The sequence below is a fragment of the Meriones unguiculatus genome, chromosome 7 (genome assembly GCF_030254825.1).
Source record: "Meriones unguiculatus strain TT.TT164.6M chromosome 7, Bangor_MerUng_6.1, whole genome shotgun sequence".
Lineage (NCBI taxonomy): Eukaryota > Metazoa > Chordata > Mammalia > Rodentia > Muridae > Meriones > Meriones unguiculatus.
The window spans coordinates 108,472,189-108,484,473 of record NC_083355.1 but is presented as its reverse complement, the minus strand read 5'-3'; the positions used below and the strand labels follow the sequence as shown (position 1 = coordinate 108,484,473).

The 12,285-nt window shown below is 43.1% G+C and overlaps 1 protein-coding gene across 13 annotated transcripts in view; it reads right to left on the bottom strand.

Moving 5' to 3' along the window:
• The window catches only part of Unc79 (unc-79 homolog, NALCN channel complex subunit), a 228,201-nt gene that overhangs the window by 64,967 nt on the left and 150,949 nt on the right, over positions 1-12,285 (bottom strand). For 9 of the 13 annotated variants that reach the window (XM_060388089.1, XM_060388081.1, XM_060388088.1 and 6 more), the window contains 5 exons: positions 7,999-8,285; positions 5,754-5,936; positions 5,086-5,248; positions 2,448-2,597; positions 530-1,750 (listed from right to left, as the gene is read on the bottom strand). In XM_060388089.1, the coding sequence (XP_060244072.1) occupies positions 530-1,750; positions 2,448-2,597; positions 5,086-5,248; positions 5,754-5,936; positions 7,999-8,285 (2,004 nt within the window). The remainder of the gene's footprint in view (positions 1-529; positions 1,751-2,447; positions 2,598-5,085; positions 5,249-5,753; positions 5,937-7,998; positions 8,286-12,285) is intronic. The other 4 variants (XM_060388091.1, XM_060388085.1, XM_060388087.1 and 1 more) reach the window with 1 other exon arrangement.

Genomic DNA, 12,285 nt, shown 5'->3' with positions numbered 1-12,285 from the left:
AGCTGAAAATGAACCATTAACTCAGGAAGCCCTTCCACGGTCTCTGCTTCTGAGTTATTGCCCCAACTTCCCTCAATGATGGATTTTGACCTTGAAATGTAAGATGGAATAACCTTCCCAGGTTGTTTATGAGAGCATTTTAGCACAGAAACAAAAAGCAAATCATAACAAGAGAGGCAAAAAGGAAAGCAAAAACAATGCAAAACTAACTTCTTCTGTTACTTTAGGAAAGCCAAACTTAATTTTGAAATATCTGGGTATCAATGATCTACTGCCTCGTATTGCCCAGAACAGTCAAGATTGATAGTAAAAAACCAAAAACAACAAACACAAAACACTGATGGAGCCGGTATAGCCTCATCCGAATCCAGCACATTGTGGTGAGCAGGATGGATTCCGAGTGGTTATGAGGCAGTTATAATGTCAAAGCTGACATTATAAGATTTCCAGTTTGGTGCATATTTTGTGTCAAAACCCTACCAAGTAAGATGCACAAACCTGAGGTCTGAAAGAAGAGATACAGGCTTACCTGGATCCTTCTGGTCACCCAGTTTGTCTAGAATGTTGAAGGAGATGTCCAGGTACTCTCTCTGGATAGCGCTGACAGCAATCTTCCTTTGTTTCCTCTGCCTGGGGACGATCTGAATCTTAAATTCTGATTCCTCGGCTCCATCCTCCTCCACCTTCCTTTCAGGGTTCTGATCTGTGTCCGACTCAGCACTGGTGTTGGGCTTCTCACCTTCTGTTGGATTCTCAGCATCTTCGGGAACTTGGAGGAACACAGTTTTGGCCCCCGCTGTTGGTGTCTGCCCTGACGTTTCTTCAGCCGGGCCGGAGTCAGGGTTATAGTCCACTGACATCTCAGGGACAGCAGATGACTTCTGAAGGAGGTCTCTTTTTTGCTTAAGAGTTAGCGGACTACAAGAGGAAAACTCTCTCAGGTCCTCTGACTTTGACAGCTCTTCAGAGTCTGTGAGGTCATCCAGAGCTGTGTTGGTAGTGTCTTCGTTGCTCGCCGACTGGTGATTTCCTGAGTCCTTGGAAGAAAAGTCTTTGGAACAGTCCTCTACACTCACCTGCACAAGAGGAGTTATGCTTAGGCTGAGAATGGAGGGCTGGCTGGGGATGGAGGGTGAGGAGGCAGCATTTTTATCCAAGAGACCATCATTCCCTTGGTTCATCATCTCTTCTTCCTCATCACTTTCTACTATTCTGAGAGGTGGGAGGGGCTCGAATACAAGAGAGTCACTGTCAGATGTTGAGAGTAGAGAGTGTTTCTCTGGCCCAGATGTTGAGTCTGAGGACAGATCTATCAGATCTAAATCCTCTTTAGGAGCAGGCTTTCCTGGGGAGTCGACTCTCACTTCAAACGTCTCCATGCAGTTCAACCTAACCTCTGGTATCACGGGCCTCCGTGTTTCCTGAAAACCTTCACTCGCTGGATTCTTGGGGATTTCAGCACTGTCCGGCCTCGTAGCAGAATTCTGTCTAGAACGCCCATGGTGGTCGTTTTGCCGTTGGGTGATATAAGCAGCTTGGGCAGGAGGCTTATCTATGTCACAGCGATCTATGCAGGATTTCCTACGATGCTCATCTAACGTAAACAAGAGGGAGTCTGCATTCCCTATATCAAGAGATTTTTGTTTTAAAGAGCGTAGCTTTTTTCTCTGAATGCTTTCTTCTCTCACACAGTGTAGAACGCTGTCTTGTAACGGACCCGAGTCTCTATAGTCGGCCAGTTCTATTTCACCTGATTAAAACAGAAAGAGCTAGTACTACTTCCCTTGAGAGTTTATCATTTCCCCTCATACTTGGGAACATAACTGGCACAAATTGTAATTAGAATCCCAGCTCTACCAGAAGGGAAAGCCGACTTTCTGGCCACGTTTTTGTAAGATTCATTCTGATATCAGAAACTGGAAGACTTAGGTACGAGAGAAACCCAAGTAGAGGTTTAAGATCGAATTTCCAAAAATCACTCTTTGAAATAGCTCCTCAGCCCTGACAATCATTAGGCATGGGAGGGGAACTTGGGTTTTTTTGTTTTGTTTTGTTTTGTTTTTTGTTTTTTTGTTTTTTGTTTTGTTTGTTTATTTGTTTGGTTGGTTTTTTTTTGAGTATTATTTATTTTGCCTTGTTTTGTTTTGTTTTTGGCTGAGGTAGATCTAGGAACATGTATTCAAATTGTGTGGAAGAGAAGCAAACATTTTGCAACAAATCAAATCAAGCAATGGCCCTTGAAGACAATCATGACATTAATGACATAACTGTCAACTCACGTATATATATAAATGTATGGATATATATATATACTGTTGGTGCATACATAGATATATAAATCAACAATATCAAAATATGTAGTAACATAATAAAATTAAGATTTCACCCCACACAAACAGTAGAGTACAACATTTCTGCATAAAACTACTAAGAGGAAAAAATCATACTTCTCTGAACATTCATCCCAACCGGCTGGTATTTCACCATTTTGCTGCCGCCTATCCTTTTCAATCTTGCAAAAAAAGTTTGAGACTCTTTATTGCAGGGTCCAGTAGGTGTATCATGAATATCAGATTCATCAAAAACACTATCTTCTTCTAATTGGGGAGAGAAAGTCAAAATTACACTTAGGAGGTTACTCTCTCTTAGGCTGTGTCTATACAAACATTCAGTGAAGGCATTCTAGCACAGTCTCTGTGCTCTCGGCGCCAGCAGGGCCTCGCTGTGGGGCTACGCTCCATCCAGATCACCCAGACAGGAAGTGAGCAGCCCATTCCAAAGCTGCCCATCATCTCCTGAGAGATGACAGACAGCACTGTAAGAAGCATTCAGTGGTCCACAAGAGCCTTCCTTGGGGACCGTGCCCATTACACTTAAAACCAAATGATACACAGATGCCAGAACTTAATCCAGGAGTCTGGACTCTGATGGAACTTGCCTGTTATATTTTAGGGTAATTTCACAGAGGAGAAATTAACATGAGTGAGCCTTGACCTTCCTAAAATATTTATATGTGTATGTATATGTGCCTTCTTGGGATCTGGGAGCTGGTATAGACACAGCCTAACAGTACATGCACCTTATACTTTGTGAATGCAAAATACTGTACTCTACATTGGGTAATGAAACACACAACACACAGAAAAAGCTTAAAAAAGCCACTTGTCATCTCAGAAGCTCCACAGATGATTATAGACTGAAAGAGTAAATAAACAAAGGTAAAATAAAACAGAAAACCACATTTTTCCCTATTATGATAAGACTCTTGTCTGAGGCATTTACTGCATATCTGTAATAGATTTTATGGATCCTGGGGAAAAAAAAAGAAAGAAAGAAAACCTTTGGCTCTGGTGATCCTGGGCTTCAAAGCCACATTAGTTGTTTGATGTCTACTAAGCTTGCTTAGAGATCCTTCTTCTCTCCCTACTTGGCCAATTTTAAGTCAAAGTAATCCGAGGAACATGTAAATGAAGAAAGGACCACTGTGCTGCAAACCCTGAAGTTTACTCCCCAAGGTCTCTGCTCTCATCCATTTGAAAGGACAAGGCACAGAACCGCAGTGAGAGAAAGACCAGAGAAACTCACCTCACAGCCCAGTGAATGAAAAGACCTACTATCTGACTTGAGCCTCTCTGAACCTGCGATGTTTGTGCTTTATGGATACCCACATGTGACAAGAAATGACCTGGGTGTGATGGCAATGGTGAGTCTAGATCTCTTGAGTCTGGAAAAAATGTCAGCCCTGACATTTAAAAGACCAATCCCGTCCTAACGCACAAGAATCTAACGGGGAATAGGACCTAAAGCAGTAAACTTTAGTCTATGAAACTGTAGAAATATTTTAATCAAATGGTAATAATAAAAACATTAACAATCAAATGGATACAGTGCTCCATGTGAACTTATATAAAGGGGAGGCATTCTACCTGATTCCCATGTTTCTGGGGAAACACATCAAAATGATCCACTTCATTTCTTTCTCAAACAATAAAATCTCTTTTGAAGACTAGTTTTCTAAGCAAACAGCAATCGTGACTTGCATTTCATAGCTTTGGAATAGTTCCCAAAATGTACTGTGTAGTGTGATGGGAGATGGGAGGACAGCAAGCTGCTCCTTCTCACCCAGGAAGTCACCTGAGCTTGGCCTGTCCGGACACTGAGCACACTGAAAACACCCATAGCTTAAAAGAACCTACAGCATTTTCCAGAGACCTCTGCTGATAAACAGCTCTTCAGGGAGCATCTGGACAGTACCAGAATCCTAGCTGGTCCTCAATTTCATCTGAAGACAGCTGGGCACCTTGATCCTCTCAGCACAAACAGTGGTAACTGGCTACTAGCCAAGCTCCGTCCTACAGCCGTCCTGCCAGTTCAGACTGCTCTAAGGCTACAAGGCACTTGGTTTCCCCCCAGGATTGCATTTGATGATGTCACTGTTTATAATTTGAGTTACACTGGGACATTTATCAAAGATACAAACCTTGGTTTTCCCTCTTTCACCTGTGATTTCAACTCAATTTAGCGTTTCATTCTACTGTTGCCTATCGATGGAAAAGGAATCAACACTGAAAATAATTTAAACTTATACACGAAAAAAGTTCTTCATTTCCAGCGCCTTCAATCACTCCATACTGAATAATGAGGCTTGGGAAAGGCACTTCAGGAAATTGAGACTGAATTCAAAATCTCTGAGCACCAAGTTCAAGGGCAAACTAGAGACACCAAATTGATGATTCCACTGAGTGCTAAACCAGACAGGTCACAGCCCAAAGGCGAGATGTTTCCAGCGTGCAACGGAAAGTTATAATAGCTCCTTAATCAAATGGCAGAAAATAGCATACCTAACATTATTTTGGATTTCAGAAGCATGCCAACTGTTTGTCCTGCACACTCAGCTCAAAAGTGAAAGCAATGTTCCTGAGAGAGTTGAAAAGTTCACCAAATAGGAAGCGATGGATTTAGCTGCATGAGAATCTATGGGGGGTGGGTGCCCGTCTACCTCCTTAAAAAGGGTAAAGACTGCGGTCCAAAAGCGCATGATGTATCCCAGCTAGGTTCGGGACAGAAAGCTATCATGCGAAGTACCTTTTTCCTTCTCGCTGTATCTGCTTATGTTGCTGTTGTCGCTGTACAGAGGTCCTGCCGTGGCGTGGGGCTTGCAGCTATGGTACTGCGCATTGAGTGTATTGACTGTTATGTGAATGAGGTGTAGCAGCGTCTTGCTGACATCACAGTCTCTGTACGGGTACTGTCCGATGGGGAGAGAACACAAGCAGTTATTTCAAAGGATAAGCTTCCCCACTGATCTTACTGGATAGTTTCCTGTGTTTCTCATGTACTAGGAAGACGCACAGGAAGTAACAACATCGCCTCTGGTCATGGGTTTGTCCCTGCCTCTCCTTGCACCAAACCACTGACAGCAACACAGGCTAGATCACAAAGGATGCCTTAAAGACCACTGGCCTGGACAGGTGACAAATATAATTTTAGATATCGTCATTGTTTTCTGAAAAATAATCAATACTGAGTCAAAATATGAGATTCTGAGCATAGAGGTTAGTGATCATTTAAAAAAAAAACATTTTGAAAACCTATACGGACTTCTGTCTCTTTTCACCTAAATAACTCTTGGCTTCCTAGCACTGACTGTGTTTCTTCTGAAGGTCAATGTTTTCTCCATCCCATGGAATCATCATCTGTCAACTGCCCTCTGAGAAAACCTTCAGGCCCAGCAGAGGGACACAGCCGCTCACCTTGTAAAGGATGACAAGCAAGGCCTTCAACCACATCTGCCTGATGTGAGGCTTTAGGGACCAGAGCGAGCAGCGAGGTGGCTGTTGGAAATAATGCCGCAGTTGAGGACAAGAGCAGTATTTGAGCACCTGAACCACGAGGGGGAGAAGGTGTTTGCCCAAGTTAATGTTATAGTCCATAACCTGAAATAGAAGAATATTAGTAACTGAAAGAAAACCATAGGTATCCAGGAGTCAAAGGAAAAAACTGAGCCACCACAGCGTACCCAGAGGCACCTCACAGAGTATCAGTATGAACAGACAGTACACACAAAGGGGAGGTATTCAGCCACACAACAAATTTTAAGGCCGGCAAATTGATAGTGTTTATCTAATTATCTATTATCTATTTATCTCATTATGTGCTAAGAATCAAGTCACATCAATTAAAATACCCATCACAACAGCTAACTAGGAGTAAGCTAGTCTGGATGAAGATTAAACCTGGCGTTAACCATCTACCGTGCTGGGATTGCTTGGACTGATCTGGCAAGTGCAGAAAGTTGTATAATCTTCTACAACAGCAACTTAGCAAAACGCACTCGGAACTCGGGCTAGACCTCTATCACGGCAGCCAAGCGGATCCGAAGGAAAGAATCGGACCGGTGTTCCGAGATGTTTGTATAAGGACATTCAGCGTGGCTTTATTGCGCCAAATCGAAAATTATCTCCACATTAGACAGTCGACTAAGTGTTATCTGTGCCAGGTGCGATGGTTCATCCCTGCAACCCCAACACTCAAGGCCAAGGCTGTGCCTGGTCTATATACTGGATGCTAGGTTATGCTGTGGGACTCTCTATCAGTAAAATAATAATAATAATAATAATAAGCACAATAAATTAAATCGTATTCGTATAAAATACTTTGCAGCCATGAAATAGGAAGTGATATAATCTTGCATCTATGATACAAACTTCATGATTATTAATTTGGTTTTTAAAATTTCTATGTATATCAGTACATATAAGTTTGTATATACTTCTTTTTTTTTAACTTTTATTTTCCTGAGACAGGGCTCATGTAGCCCAGGCTAGCCTGCAGTTTGTTATCCTTCATTGCTTCCTAAGTGCTGGGATTACAGGCATGTGCCTTTTCACGCAGTTTATATATACTGCTTTGTTTCGTTGTTTGTTGTTGTTGTTTTGAGACAGGTTTTCTCTGTGTAATCCCGCCTGAGTTCTGGAACTCACTCTGTAGGCCAGGCTGGCTCCAGAGTGCTGGGATTAAAAGCATACCACCTCTAGCTATACAATTTTATTATAAAAAAATACATCAGGCCAGTGAGCTGGCTCAGTTGGTAAGGGTGCTTGCTGCCAAGCCTGATAACTTGAGTTGACTCCTTGGAAACCACACAAGTAGAATGAGCGAATAAATCCAGCAAGTTGTGCTCTCACCTTCACATATACATCATAGTACAAAAAAATTTTAAATAAATGCAAAAAAAAAGTTGTCAAAGTAAGCTTTAAAAAATATGGCTCCTTACATGCGCGCGCGCGCCTGTGTGTGTGTGTGTGTGTGTGTAAGTGCATAGAATGTATATGTGTGCACATTTGTGTGTTTTCCACCACTCTCCCTATGTATGTATGTATGGGAGCATATAGGGTGTATGTGTGTGTATGTGTGTACATATTTGTGAACATATTTTCTGTATATGCGAGCGCATGGGGTATATGTATATATGTGTTTGTGAGTAAGCATGTATTTACACATGTGCACACAGCCATGAATGCATGTGCAAATGTGTGCAGAACTAGGTCACAGACAAGATCAGGTATCTTCCTCAGCTCCTGTCCACCTGGAGCTCAGCAATTAGCAAGACTGGCTAGCCAGTGAGCTCCAGGAGCTTCTTTGTCTCCACTGCCCCAGCGCTTGGGGTTACAGATACACACGACCAGGTCTGGCCTGGGCACTGAGGACCTAAACTCAGGTAAATATGCTTGCTCATGGGTATCTTATTGACTGAGCTGTCTTAGTGCCATTGTACGTTTAAAGGAGTTCAGTTTTGTTTTACATATATTTTACAAACGTTTCCTTTATAATACAAAGTTGCTAATTCCTAGTCCATCTTTATATTCCCTTTTACAGACCCCTGCCTAATACCAAGTAATCTGAACAAACTTTTACACTAAATGTCTAATGGAATGGAATGCCTTGTTGCTATCAAAAACCATAACAGGACTCCCAAGCTTCTGTTATTACACTTACTTGGGCAATTCCTGCAATAAATGCATTAAAGCATGTTGACAGGCGCATTTTTTGGGGTGCAATCATGAAGCAGCCTTCCTGTTGGTCATAGCCAAGTAAAACATAGAGGTGCCTCTTAACGGTGTTGAAGGCCTTTGCACTGCTGATGTCTGACTCAGCGCTGCTTTCATCCTTGGCCATGAACTTCATGAGCACTGTAATCAGCTGGTGAACTGTCTGGTGGTCAATTCCAGCATCTTCTGGGAGTAAGTCCTTGATGGTGTTGTCGTTCTCGGGAGACTGTTGCCCTGTCAGTGTAAGGAACACAGTCAGTGTGCAGCTTCGCCCCCTCAGGCGAGTTTACATTAAGTCGTCACCTGACATCGACAAGCCATCCTTTCTGCTTCTACTATGTATTTAACGCTCTGCTCTAGATGAGAAACTTAAAAGCACAATATGGCTCCTAAGCAAAGCGTCATTCCCTGGATGGAGGCCACCATCTCCATCACTTACTGAGTAAGCAAGTTACTCAGGAGAGAGACAGGAATGGCAATAAAGCTGAGGAAATATGCAGCAACACTATCCTCAAAGAGTCAGACCAACACCTCACAAATGCTGCCCTTAGCAATTCTTCGTACAGTCGCAAAGTTGTACCCTCGGTGACTCGGACAGAAAGGCTCTGCCCATCCTGTACAATATACTTGTAAGACCAACCCCAGATACAAGAGGCTAAATTTCACAAAGCATAAAAGGATCCACTGGGGGATTTTATTTCAATTATTGTCTCAATTCAGTTATGTTCCTGAGTCAGCTGAGGCAGAATAGTATTTTTTCCAAATGTTGAGAGGTCCAGCGGTGTGTACTGTCTGAATTATAAATGGCCAATGATAAGTCCTGCAGTATGTAATGAGAAACACAGAGATGAAGGAGTGACAGAGACAGACATGAACTCTCAAAAACCATAACAACAAAAAGAAAAACACCACGTGGAGATGAGCTGAGTTCACACGGAATAAAAAGCACCCTAGTCCTTTGTTTCCTCTTCAGCTACTGATGATAGCTGAGTGGCACCCCAGCCTTCTAGCCTGCCCCGTCCCCACCCCACCCCCCACCGCTCCCCTCTACTCTTGGTGGTCAGTTTTGGTGAGTCTGATTAGCTCTTCTGTATTTATTTATGTTTAGGGGTTTAATCAAAGCACTCTGCAGCCTGTCCTTTTGACAAACAACATTAAAATTTCTAAATTAAAATTAAATTTCGTGAGATTTTTTGCACTGTAGGTTAGAGCTGGACATCCTCATCTCTTCCTACAAGAAAAAAAAATCCTGTGAGTGAGGACAAGCACTGGGCACATGCTTTCATGAATCTAGCCTTGGCTACATCTGTTAAAAGTATGGCAAAAATGAAGCAACAGAGATCCAGGGGGAAATTTACATCCACTAATGCTTCAGGTGGTTCAGCAAAATTCCAATCTTTAAGGACCCCATGAAGAGAAGCAAGAGAGAAGAAATGTTTCCTTATACTGCAGAACTGATCTAATGGCCGCTTTCCTCTGGGACAGTGGCATAAAGGAATGCCCAACCGACACACTTCCCATTAGCTGTCACACTTCACAGACTGCCTAGGTGGTAGCGAGTTTAGGCAGCTACTTTCTGTGGGTCATCAGAAGGATTTTGACCTGCCCACAAGTAAAATACAAGGAGGTAAGGGTTAAAAAGCAAAGAGGAGGCGTGAGTAGCTAAATCTCTGGGCCTGTGGTACAGGGGGACTTCCGGACACTTATCATCAGGGCCCCGAGATGTTAACATTTTCTGTCTTACGAGTCTGTCCACAAAGGCATGCAGACACTCAGCGTGCATACGTGCAATGTGGGCACATGCAGCATGCCTTAGAAACCATGTTGAAAGCACCTGACTTGTTTTACACGAGCAATCCGCAAACATCATTGCACCTAAGGCATTTATCACAAATCAATTTACGTGGAACAGCTTATTTCAATGAAAGGCCAGAAATGCCCAACATCATTTCATGTTACAGTTAAAGCGATCTGATTGAAAGCAATTCTTATGTAAATCTCTGAAAATACATATATATGTGTATATATATATATATATGTACATTTAAATCTGTCTCCTTTGGCTCATCAGTTGAGAGCACTTACTGTTCTTACAGAGGACAGGGGTTCAGTTCCCATCACCCACACCGTGCAGCTCAGTCACCTGAACTTCAGATCCCTCTTCTGGCCTCTGAGGCACCTCCATGCATGTGGTGTGCACATACAGACAAGAGGGCACACACACACACACACACACACACACACACACACGCATACACACACACACATAAATAAAACATAGTTTTTTAAAAACCATTTTTTATATCCTCCTTCTATGGTATTATTTATAGAATAATATTACTGCTCCGGGAAAATTGGTAAAAAGAAAAAATGTGGCAGGTGTGTGCATGTAGGTTCCATGTGGGTCTGTGTGTGCTGTTACTATGGCAGCAAGCTATATGACTGCAGCAGGGTTCCAGCACTCAATTTTTTTTAGCTCCGGGGTGCATCTCTTGGCCATCACTGGCTCCTCCATGTCTAGCGTAGTTTGACTCCTAAATAAAATTGTAAGACCACTTTGATTTCAGTCCTAACAAGCTAGGGGACCTCAGAACAGAGAGCCCTGCTCCCATTTCACCCTGCCTCAAACCACAGGTGAGAAAAACCAACTCGTCAAACTTCATCTTAACTATTTCAAGACTCCCCTCCCTATTACAAGGGCGTGCTTTTGTAATTCTCAGCAAGTCACATTTTCCCAGTGACTGAGTGTCGTTTTCCTACGTGTCCTTTCAGCAACAAGTGCTCCGGAGTGATGCCTGATGCTTTTATTCCGCCTTCCCTCAGCAGCTGTGATGAGAGAGCCTGAACAAGCTGTGACGTGCACCGATCCTCAGGTGGAACAGAAAACCCTGCTTCCTATTCCATTACCCTGCTTCTCCTACCCAGGACATCGCAAGTCTTCCACTAGAAGAGAGTGGGCTCCTGACACATACAGCCTTCCTAAGGAAAAGCAGCCCACACCAAATCCCTGCTGTGCAAATAGATGGGCTTTTATGTGTTATTGCTCGAGTTCTCTACAAACGATGTAAAATTTCCATTTCGAAACTAAATACCTACAATACTTTTTCTAAGGCATGGCAGTCAGAACAGCCACTAGTTTTCGATTCTAGTCTATGTGGTTCCCTTATCTTCCTTAACCACAGTGATTCGTGTTAAAGAGTTTGATTTCTGCTTCTGTAAGTGAAAGCATCAGCATCATTGTAATGCTGGAGGTAGAGCTGGCCTACCACGACACAGCGTGGACTGGGTTCTCCACAGCGCGTTTGCAGAGTGGAGTGACTGGCCGAAACGCTGAAGCGGAATGGCACACACTCAAATTCTTTGGCACCGGGCAGGTTCAGGGTCTGCTTTTCCAGACTTACCTCCTGCCCCTCCCACATACCCAAATGCTCGGCGGTCCCAAAGCTGGGATACCTGCAGAGCTCAGAAGGGCCAACCCTAGCCCACCCTCATTTTTGCTCACAGTGATCTCTGCCCTGCCAGGGTGGACTTCCACCCACTCCCTCATTTTGCACCATGAATCTACTCCCCATATGCCATTCTTGTTGCCTATGCCCATCCTCCTCTCAGTAATTGGATGTGGTCCCTATATTCTGTTGTGTTCCAAAGATAAGAAGAGAAGGGAGGTGGGAGTCGGGGCGGGGGAGAAGAAGAAAATTCCCTTTAGCGTTTCCCAAATAACTTTTATGCAAGACAGAACTTTACCTACTTGTTGGGTTTATTTTCCCTGTAAAGACATACAGGGCTTGAAGGCACATGCTATGTCTGACCTGTCTTAGCACCCTTCACAGAACATAGGACGGTGTCTGATAAAGTAGATGCTCATGGTTCATAAATGTCTAAGTGAACCGAATTAAAAAAAATGCTCCAGATCTTGTCTTCTGTTTAAGAGAAAAAGTGAGATTCCAAAACAGAAGAAAAAAAAATTAATGCAGGACAATTTCCTCTGTTATGAATTGACTCCCTGACCTCTCCATCAAAACAACACATGACAATCAGGCCGGGAAAACAAAGACCACTTCCATGAGTTTGAACTACATTTGGCCAAGAAATCCCAAGGTCACATACTGTGCAAATGGCTGCATTTCAATCTTATGCCATCACTTATCCCTCGACTTAAAGCTTTTTCTCATAGCAGTTCCAGCGTGTATGTACATGCGTGCATGCATTCGTGTGTGTGTGTGTGTGTGTGTGT